This window comes from Camellia sinensis, chromosome 1 (assembly GCF_055761805.1).
Source record: "Camellia sinensis isolate YWXY chromosome 1, ASM5576180v1, whole genome shotgun sequence".
In the NCBI taxonomy this organism is placed as follows: domain Eukaryota; kingdom Viridiplantae; phylum Streptophyta; class Magnoliopsida; order Ericales; family Theaceae; genus Camellia; species Camellia sinensis.
The window spans coordinates 237,172,540-237,183,728 of NC_138961.1; the positions used below are offsets into that span (position 1 = coordinate 237,172,540).

Genomic DNA, 11,189 nt, shown 5'->3' on the forward strand with positions numbered 1-11,189 from the left:
TTAATTGAAAATTCACTGACTTTTAGTCAACAACAATGAAATTTTACTGACCAAGGATAGCAAAATTTTCATTATTATTATTTTGTTGAGATTTTACGTTTATCATGGGCTTTGTTTGATAAATTTCGACAAAAAAATTATAAATATAAAAAAAAAAAAAATTCAAAAAACAGAGATCTAGACCTAATGAAAAGGTCCCAAGATTGGTATTGAGTAATGAGATAAATGTGAAATCATTTGGGGGGAATGTGTTTCTTTAAACAGTGACAACACAACAACTAAAAATCAATGGTTCTACATCTATAATGCCAGTGACCAAGCACTTTCTTCAGATAACAAGGTCTGAAACAATATAACATAATATAATAATAAAGCATTTCAATGTTAACATAATTTTTATACATCAAAGGTGAAAGGACATTTTATTTTTTGCCTACAGAAAAAACAAATTTTTCCTTTTCCCTTTTCCTTTCAATTATGCAAGGCTGGAATTGCAGGGAATTTAAATGTGTACATGTATAACTGGCATATTGAACGATCCTCCCAGACGCCGCGTAGAAAACTTTGATATACATTTTATTTAAATCAACCCCTCCCACAAGCTGAATAGAAAACTTTGATATGCATGTTAAATCAACCCTCATCTGCTGCTACTATAGTTGGAATTTGGCCGTGATTAACAAAGTCAATCTTGTTCAGTCTCACACAGCAAAGCAATTTTTCTGGCAGTTCTTCTGGTTTTTGTGCCTGCAATTAAAAAATTAAAAAACTAACTAACAAAAAAGTCGTTTGTCTTAAAGGAATTGAACCAATAAGTCAGAATCCGTTTCTGACAAACAATATTGCTCTTATATTTTTAAGCAAGCATTGATCAATCATCAAATAATAACAAAACCATTTCTCTGTTTGTTTCTTTCTAAGAGCTCCAATAGATTAAAAAGCCCGGAATTCCCAACAATGGTGTGTTTAACAAGACAAAAGTAATACCTGGATTGTTAAACCCAGATCGAGTATTCCATTTCCTAAACGATCTCGGAAGGCATCAAGTCCTTTCCTTGCTATGTAGCTGAATCGGTGAATGTCGAGGTCAACCTCAAAGTAATTTGGGCCCTGGATCAGACAGGAGAGTAAGATTCAGACAGAAGTATCATCACCTCAGCATTAAGGCAAGATTCAGATCTAAGAAGCACGGATACTTCTAAAAAGGTGGCGTATCCATGTCGTGTCCGTACTTTCCCGACACGTGTTCGACACTCATCCAAATGTGTCCTGATTTTTTAAAAAGAATTTAGATTCGGACACACTTTAGACAGTTGGAGGACATGCATGTCCATTGACTAGACACACATGAAACTAATTGTAAATTTGAACAAAATAACTTAGAATAAAATGATAAAAGACAAATAATGTCAATTTATAGAAGTTAGTGTTATATTATATTTATTTATTATCTTAGAATGATATGTTCATATATATGACACATAATAAATATACAAATTTATATATTCTGTGTATGTTCCCAACGTGTGGTGTTTTGCATTTTTTGAAAATTGTCGTGTCTGCGTGTCAGTGTCATATCCGTGTCATGTCACGGGTCCATATCCGTACTTTTTAGATTCAGATACTACAACACCAAAGGCATAACAAATATGAAGTTTAGCTACGTAAGAAAAAAAAGAGGGTATGATACTCCACCTGATAAAAATTGTGTTGGGGGCGTGAAAGGACTGGCTTTTCATTATAAGCATGTAAAAGCTTCTTTTCAGTAGAAGATGAGACAAGATCATCGGGATTAACCACCCCAACCATGATCTTTAGCCTTTCTCTAAAAGGAACTGTGGTTTCTTTTGCAAACCCTTTAACCTTTTCCATATCATCAGCAATCAATCTCTGTCGCACAAACCAACATTTTTTAACCAACTGAAACAGTATTTATACAGACTTGAAAAAAGTGATCAACTGGACATTAAATGCAATAGCTGCAGGTGCATTACAGGAATCAAGAAATTGGGCAACAGTAGCAAACTTCATTTAAAAACTGAGCCAAAGCATTATGGACTTTATTCCAGTGAACACAATTTTTTCCAATTTAATATATGCTCACTTGATCCAACAATATTGGAGGCATCCTACCATTAACTTGCAGTTTGATTTCCAGCAGAAGGAAAAAACAGATAAGGTACCACAGGTCAAGAGGACAGGAGTAAGACCTAAGTGTATCATCTTATATATATATATATATTTTTTTTTTCTAATGACAAGTAAATCGCCAGTGTTTCATCTTATCAAAATTTATAATAAGATTCCACTCCAACAAAGGGAAAATGCAAGTATTAGGCTACCAGTCTAGGAAGAGATATTCAAAGTAAATTACCTTGATGCCGTCCAGAAATTGGGGAGAGATGTCTTTCTCAAAACTTTCAGAAAGTTTGAAATAGAGGACAAGACTCAAGCCCTCGCCATCACTATCACCAAGGAACATTGGAGCAGGATAAGTAGGCAACTGCCACAAAATACAATAAGCCAATAGATAAATGATGAGAAACTGCTCAGTAGCCAAACTTTGAATTTAAACTAATGAAGTTTAATATCTATATTCCACCAGAACAACATGGCATTCATGTGCAGAGTAAATAGTGTGAATAGAAAATACATAAATGAACAAGAGATGTGGAAATAAAACCTGAATATTGATAATTAAGAGCGGAGGCAGATTCCCATCTGCTTTGACAGAAGGAAGGTCAAGGTGTTGGGCAATGTGGTTAACCTTTCTTGGGCACACAAATAAATCAACACCAATTGGAATATAAGGACTGCAATTTGGAGCAGGGGATTTCCGCTTATCTCTGCATATTGATGCGTCAGACAATTAAATACTACAACAAGCATTCGGATAACACATACCTTGTCAACAGTTACACGTGGAAGTTAACAGCATACTTGAAATAATTATCACCACGGAGTTTAAAAGTTGAGGGTTCAATCTCAGACCAACATCCTGGAGTTGGCTTCAATTCCTTGCAACATGGGATTAGGAGTCCAGCCCTAGGACGATACACGAATCTTTTTGATGCACCTGCACAAATGTGAAATTGTCTAAATGCAGTATAGAATTATAATCTTTCCGAACACACAAAACCAAACTAAAACATCAAACTACCAGTTTCTGATCAAGATTTGAGGTAAATTAATCAGATTAAGGATTGCGTTTAAAAATTTTAATATAGAATCAGGTGAATCAAGGAACTGAGCTAACACATCTTAAATTACACTTGAATCGTCCATTAATCTAAACATATTATAAAGTGTTTAGCTAAAAATTAAACAGCACAAACACTTCTAAGAAGATGGTGTGACCCTGTCAACACGTGTCCAAATGTGTCCTGTTATTTTTAAAATATTTTGAGTTGGGCACACTTCAGACACTTGGAAGACACACATGTCCATCAATATAAAACACATAAGTTTGAAGAAAATACCTTGAGAGTCAACCATTAAAATCTAAACAACATGATTTTCTTACCTATTAATCTCTCCTCCTTAAAGCTTATCGAAAAAAATTCATACTATTTTGATATAATAAAATATAAATATATTTACAACATAAAATGAAGAAGTTAATATTAATTTCATTTATATATTCAAAGTTACATATTTATTAGCTGTTGTGTCATTGTGTCCGAATTGTGTCGTATCTATGTAATGCATCCCTATCCACACTTCTTAGCTAACAATTAATAATTGAGCCTCTGGCTTTGGAAATTATAGAGATCTGTACATAAAACACATTGTGGTTTTCAGGTCCCCCCTAGAAATTTCATGCAGGTGTATATGAATAATAAAGAAAAAGAAAACACGGAAAGCACTCAGCTCATTTTTGTTTTTTTAATATTCTTTTTTAAAGTCTTCTGGACCCAATCCAAGAAATTAATACTGAAGGAGATATGAATTGGTAGTACACTTACTATACTCTTCTGCATCAACAGATGTCCTCTTTAATGAAAGCCTGATAACTGTTGATTTCCTTTTTTGAGATTGAGCTGTACAACACGTTGCATTGATTATCTTGTCATTAAAGCTTAAAGAAGGAATAAGCCGAGGTAAGCCAGATTTCATAAAGTTCTCTTGGGTTTTCTCTTCAAAGTCATGTTTATTCTCCTTTAAAGAGTTAAAGCTTCCATAAGACCTGTCTAATTTTGTCTTCGTCTTGGTTGAAAATTCTTCAGCCTTTCCCAAGCGAGCAAGTTCATAGCCCTGGGCATTTATAAGTGCAAATCCATTCGAGTCCTTGAACGCATCTTTGCTCAGTAACTTCTCTGTTTTACCACCATCAATTTTCAGATACCTTTCATAGCATTCTTTGTATAACTTGTTATCCACAAAGCATGATGAAGTTTCATATTGAAGCACTTGGCCACTCGAAATGCTAGGGAAACTGTCTGCATGAAGAAAAAAAAAAGTAAAACAAATAAAAAATTCATTTAGGTACATGAGAAGTAGTAATTACTTTACTAATCAGTTCGTCAATACAGCAAGTAGTCTCGCATAGTCATGTAGACATACCCACATCTAATACGATTTGAGCAAATTTTTTTTAGATATTTACAAAATATAAAATCTAGATGACCAAAAGTACACTACTGAATTCATTATCTTTTGAAGATAGTCAAAACAACATTGATGTTCATTACCTCCAAACACACTACTGAATTCATCATCTGAATCAGACTCCAGAATACTGAGCGAGTCAAACCATGCTTCCTCTTGGCAAATTACTGCAAAGATGAATTTCTTAGGTCATTTTCAAGTCATTAAGCTCTCTAACTTGGTAGCTGTAGAACTTAAAACTTCAGCAGTTTTTCTTCCTGATTGAGAGGATAAAAAATAGTATACTTGATTCATCGGCAAAATCAAGCAACATAAAAAGCATACGATAAAAAAAAAGACAGCATGCATGGCAAATAAACAAGCATAAGTTGCCGCACCTCACTCTTCCATCACAAACAACCATTAATCCATGAGAGGCTATGATAGGGACCAAAAAAAAAGAAAAAAGAAAAGAAAAGAAAAGAAAGAAAAAGAGAGAGAGAGAGAGAGAGAGAGAGAGAGAGAGAGAGAGAGAGAGAGAGAATAAAAAGTAAAACTTATAGACATCAAATATACATGCCATTGATCAATTCTAAATGTGAACCGTCAGATAAATCAAGGTTGCATAGCTTGGGAGCATATTCTAAGTAATACCAAACAACTTATTATAAGCAAGAACAAGAACCTGGGAAATAATTAACGCTTTTAATATAAAAATTCTCAGACCATCAAAACTGCAGGTTTCTTTGGGGATTGATGCAACGAGATGTTCAAAAATAACATTTCTTTACAACTACTTACCCAAAATCAACCCAATTTGATTCAAACAGGGGGCACATATCAAATTGATATTCTTCCATAAATTAGAAAATTTGGCTGAAAAATGAGACATGGATGGAAAAATGTAGAAAGCAGTTACAGTTTATACAATAACAAAAAAGGTTTACGCCAGGAAAATTAGACCATATAATTTCTCATATACTGGGAATACTCAGAGCATGTACATGTTTGGACTAAGGCTGTATTAATCAAAATTGCTCCAGAAGTCACCAATCAAAACATTACCCAACCAAGAAGAATCTGCGGAGGAAAGAGCACACCTCACAGAGACCATTGCTTACAGCAAGCTGTTGTTTCTTTCATCAGGCCAAAACTTTTCTTTTAAAAAACCCAAGCAGGATCATCCAATCATGTAAAATCACATTACTCTCAGATAAATTATTAAACACTAAACAGGAAGAAAGAGTATACCATTAGCATCAACCTGACTATGGTGCCATTGCATTTGAGTGAGATGGAATGTCGAATTGGAATTTTCAGATCTTCTGCAGGTGGTTGTTTGAACAAACTCACTAACAGCAAAATCTGTTATGAGAGTTCCTGCATCACTATTCCTTTTCCTTATTCCCTTAGGAATAGAAATACAACGCTTTCCATGCTTTTTTCCAGAATGATGATGGCATTTCCTCCTTGGTTTAATCGTGCGCAATGGTGTGGATGCACAACTGCCCATTGTGAATACCAAGAAAAGGAAAAAGAGGTACCTGAAGCATAAAAGACCAGATAGCAGCCAATAAAGTTGAAGTAGAGCAATTTTCATTCATCAAAATGCATGACAAGAAAACTAGCAACTCATCCATTTCTTATAGAAGTTTCAATGGCTACCAAGCTAAGAGGCTCTCAATCAAGCAAATAATTGGTGTTAGTAATTGAAGACCATATAGGCAGTGGTGGAGGAGAGGGGTGCAGGCAGGGATTTTGGCCACCAAAATCTTGAGAATAAACAGAAAAAGAGCTAAAATGTCCATAAAAAGTGGCAGGTAAGGATATTCTAAACGATTTTTTTTTTTTTCCATTTCACATGAAAGGGAAAGTTTTAAAAGAATTAGAAAAAATAGCAATCATAGATATAAAGTCTACTAGAAACAATGAATAAGCATACAAACATGAAGCAGATTGACCCCAAGTTACTACATTCTCTAATTCCAGTGTCGTAACTTGTACCTCACCATCAATTTCTTATCAGTCCTAACTACTAAATCGAATAGTACTACGTCAGCCCTCATCATCTTAGAGAAGAAACTCCAATATTGTAACTGATAATAGACATGTAACAAATGGATCCTCACCACTGACAATAACAGAGATTCACACCGAGTACCCTACAGGTTGGTTTCCTACAATTTCTACTCCAAGAATCTTTTATATCCACATAATATATTGGCATGAACATGCAAATACATATTCGTCACAAGCAGTGAAGCACTCACACACATGCAACAAGTAGATAGAACCCACTTTTCTTTACGGTGAAAATCATTAATTTGAACTTAAAAATCCTAAATGGCAGTAAGGCTCATGCACAAGCAATTGAATGAAGTAAAGAACTATAATTAATGTTGCTCTATGGGACAACCATTTTGCTGAAATGGCAACCAACTATGGGCTTTGCAATACCAATTAACTAGAAACAATAACAATTATAAAGTAACAAAAAATGGGGACACAACACTCCACCAATATGGATGTTGATCTTAATGACACAACATTCTTCTATCATTTATTTGAACAAATATCATCATATAATGCATTTTTTTATATAATCCAAATATCATCATATTGTGTTCGTGTATTTTATAAAATCTCACACTACTTAATCAGAAAAGCTTGCCTTTATTTAGCGAACAACAGCCATCTTAGAGTAAAACCAACAATGACGTGACCGCTGCTAGCAAGAAAAAGAACAACAGATAGTGATCCTACTGCAAAAATCACAGGTCAAAAGCTGCAAAAATTAGATGTTTCGGTACTGAAAGTAACCTGCAGAAAAATAAAACAAGAATCACATATGTAATAAAAACTTGAAGAAAATGCATTTCAATTTGTATGAACCTGGCAACAACATTTTGATGCAAAATTCCAGGAAACTGACTAATCAGTAAAAGAATTTGCTAGCAAACGCAGTATCACAGAATTTTCAACAGCTGCATTGTGATTTGAAAATAAGAGAAAAACAACTAAACCTTGAAGCAAAGAAGAAGAAAAAAATTGCAGACTACAACATGCACAAAGAAGTCCTATTTGTCTTTTTCAAACATTCCAACGTGTCACACAGAAAGAAGATGGAGTGGGAGAGAGGATGGACTTGACTTCAAATCAAAGAATAAATCAAACAAAAGATACAATGAGAATAAGACAATTGGGTCCACATTGAAAAATAAATGAAAGAAAAAGTAAAAAGCCAATCCACTGTACAAGCCTCACCAGCGTACCATGCAAAAAAACTGTTTCTAGATTTTAACAGTCCATTTGATATATTGGTGAGAAAAAAAAATTAATGATTATGGTCTCTAATCTGATTGAGAATATATATATATATATATATATATATATATGATTGTGATTTTTTACTATCATGTCCGGATGAATAAGAAATGTAAACAGGTGAGATTAGGATAGCAGTGAAATTTCTTTCTCTTCCTTTGAATTTTGATGGGCAATTTCAATATTATAAAAAATACACAACCAATCATTTTGGGATCTTCTAAATGCATTCAATTAATTCCTACACACACCCATCATATGCATTCTAAAAACAAAAAATCTACCTAATGAAAAAAAATGCATGTATATGTGAATGTAGAAAGAAATTTGATGATGTATTTAGTAACTCTCAACGTTTTGTTTCTCATTAAATCTTATCTTTTTTTTTTTTTTTTTTGGGTGACAAATGAAACCGACAAAATAATAGAGTTATCTTTCTCTTCATTCATTTCTCATTCTTTTTTCTCACCTAGTTCGTAAACCAACCAACCAATCATTTTTTCTTTTTTTGAACGCAGAAAAAAGAGAATAACAAAACTTTAAGAGAATGATATGAAAAGGAAAAGAAAACAAAATTTACAAAATACAGATCAGATGGCAATGAAGCAATTGACATAAACAAAAAAAAAGTATGATTGAGATTGCAAAACAAAACTAGAACAATGAAACAGATCACATATATGTATAAATCATAAAATTTTAAACATACATTACCAATGCATATACATAGATGAGAGAGAGAGGGAGAGGGCGAGGGAGAGAGAGAGAGAGACCTGAAGAGTGGAAGAATGAGGATTATGATCGTCTCCCTCTCTCTGCAAAGACAATAAACAGCACCGGCACCGGAAGAGAGAGAGAGAGAGAGAGAGAGAGAGAGAGAGAGAGAGAGAGAGAGAGAGAGACGCGAAACGCACAGTCCGAGAGTCGGTTCGACTGCTCGGATCCAAATCTCTAATTTAAATTCTACAAATAAGTAGATGTAGAACAAGAAAGAAACAGACGAGGACACGGAGGGAGGGTCCGTCCCTAGATTTTCAGTATATTTTCCGCGTTTTTCTTACTACATTTTTATTTTATTTGAACGAATGAATGGTCTTTATTATTACTCTACATAACTACCGTTTCTTTTTCCTATTTTTGTCCCATATTTTATCGGCTGTTTTGTTCTTCATGTGAATCAAGCCTCCTAGATTTGTGGATACAATACAACCATTTCCACAAAAATCAGCTTATGCATATTATATTTTTTATGATATGTTTTAATTTTGGTATTTTACAAATAAAAATTAGAAGATCAAGGGTTCGCGTAGTAGTTCAAGTATTCATTTATTAGTTTCAGGTTTTGCTTTCAATGTGATGCGACTTACTTTTCTAAACAATAATGTTTGAAATATTTACATATTTACTAAAATATTTACTAACACATTCACAAGTTTTGATAAGATTAGTCATTATTTACTATGAGACTCACATCAACTTATGAGTATGTTAGTAAGATTGTTAGTGTGTGGGTGAAAATCTGACTACACTGCCCGTTTAGTGATCAGCTGGAGAGCACAAGCAAAATAGATGGCTAAAGTAACCTGAAACAGAAAGAAAAAGCTCCGGCGGTGGTTCTTCCACCCGGGGGCACTCCGACGATCAAGTCAGTATATCTCTCAAAGATAATCAAGTACCAAATTGAATACTCAAAGTATAAGTTACATACCTTAGACCCATGGGGGTGCCTCTCTTTTATAATATACTCAATCCAAGTCCCACTAGAAGTATGACTTCTATGGATTCTAGTTTACTGTTTACTCTGGACTCTTTTAAATGATATAGATAAACTCCTTGAGAGTTTTATCCTTATCTTGGTTCAATCCTCTTTGTGCCTTAGGACTCTTGCCCCATATCTCGGATTCTGATATCTTCGGAGATGACCTCGGCTTCTCCGAGATTACCTCGGCTTAACTACCAGGGCACGTGGCACCTCGGCTGACACGTCGGCGTCACCATGCCACGTGTTGGTATACAGAAAATATATCCCCACAACTGCCCCCTAGGTTCTATTACCTCGGCATTCTGAGGTGATGGAACCTATTCCGAAATTTTATCGCTTCTTTCCTGAGTAATGGCTCAAAAACCATTTTGCCAAGTTTATCTACTTTCAGCCGACGTGTTCTCTTCGGAGAATAAGGCTTTGATCGTACTCTCCCATGCGCATGAGCTGTCATGCATCTCTAACTGTTTCTCTTACGTGTTCCGTCTTTATTGGAGCGTGTTAGTGACGCGCCTTAAGCTGTCTGTTCATTTCGTCTGCGCCGTCTGACGCGTGCGTTACCCTAGGCGTAATGATTGCCCTAATTTTGCCGCCGTTTCATATTTTTGACAAAACTTTTCTTTTGCCTCTATCTTTTCTTCACTTTTTGCATTCCATCTTCTCGCTCCTTCTCTCTCTGAAAAGCTCATTCTTCTTTGAATCTGCCATTGCCTCATTCTTTCTTCTGGAACTGCTCTTAATTCTTGCAAAAGCCCTCTTTGCTGTTGCAATCAATTTCTGAGTTCGGCGAGCACAGCCTTAGCTTCATTTGTCCTGGTAAGATCTTCTTCTTTAATTTTTCCATTCTCTTTATGTGCTTTTGTCTGTCTGTTGCCATTACTGATCTTGTTCGAGGTCTTGGATTTATTTGTATCTTAAATTTCTATGCTTTTTCATCATTCTCTTTGCCGTTGTCCTTGATTTTTTCTGTATTTCTATTGTTTCTGAGAACTATACCTCTGTTCTTGAATCTGAAACTTCATCTTTATTTTCTCTTTTTTGTATCTGCCCCAGATCTGTGCCCTCGATTTTTATCTTCATACCCTATAGAGTTGGGATTTATCTGTAGAACCCTTAATCTTTAGGGAAACCTGAAAAACGCCCACCTTCTGAAACAGATTCCTCTTAGTTTAAGCCAACATAATGGGTATGTGGAGGCATAGGGTGAATACCCCAACAAAACTTGAATACTTTAGACAAGAATTCTCTATCCCAGCCGATGTTCATCTTAAATTGGCTGGGGATAATGATACCATCGTGCCCACAGATCATACAATGCCCTTTCCAATAGTTGCTTTTACCGAATGTGGACTTCGGCTTCCACTCGATCCCCTTTTTCGTCAAGTTCTCCATTTCTATAAGCTGAACCCTATGCAACTTACTATCAACTCCTATAGGGTAATTAACGGTATTATTGCCTTAGCTAGGCAAGAAAACCTTAGAATCACCCTAGCCGACCTTCAATATTGTTATACCA

The 11,189-nt window shown here is 35.0% G+C and overlaps 1 protein-coding gene across 6 annotated transcripts; it reads right to left on the reverse strand.

Moving 5' to 3' along the window:
• Positions 1–343: 343 nt before the first annotated feature.
• On the reverse strand, positions 344–8,952 carry LOC114296536 (uncharacterized). Of its 6 annotated transcripts, none has more exons than XM_082899149.1 (11): positions 8,685–8,952; positions 7,259–7,349; positions 5,839–6,131; positions 4,692–4,775; positions 3,966–4,439; positions 2,941–3,076; positions 2,684–2,846; positions 2,375–2,503; positions 1,696–1,890; positions 988–1,110; positions 344–747 (listed from the first exon to the last, which is right to left on the reverse strand). In XM_082899149.1, exons 3-11 carry the CDS (start codon positions 6,098–6,100, stop codon positions 634–636), a joined length of 1,680 nt encoding a protein of 559 aa, XP_082755275.1. In that variant the 5' UTR covers positions 6,101–6,131; positions 7,259–7,349; positions 8,685–8,952; the 3' UTR covers positions 344–633. The 6 variants fall into 6 exon arrangements, with proteins under 6 accessions (XP_082755275.1, XP_028096635.1, XP_028096634.1 ...); XM_028240834.2 differs by having other exon boundaries at positions 7,259–7,372; positions 8,685–8,856; XM_028240833.2 differs by having other exon boundaries at positions 7,259–7,407; positions 8,685–8,856.
• Between the last annotated feature and the right edge of the window lie 2,237 nt (positions 8,953–11,189).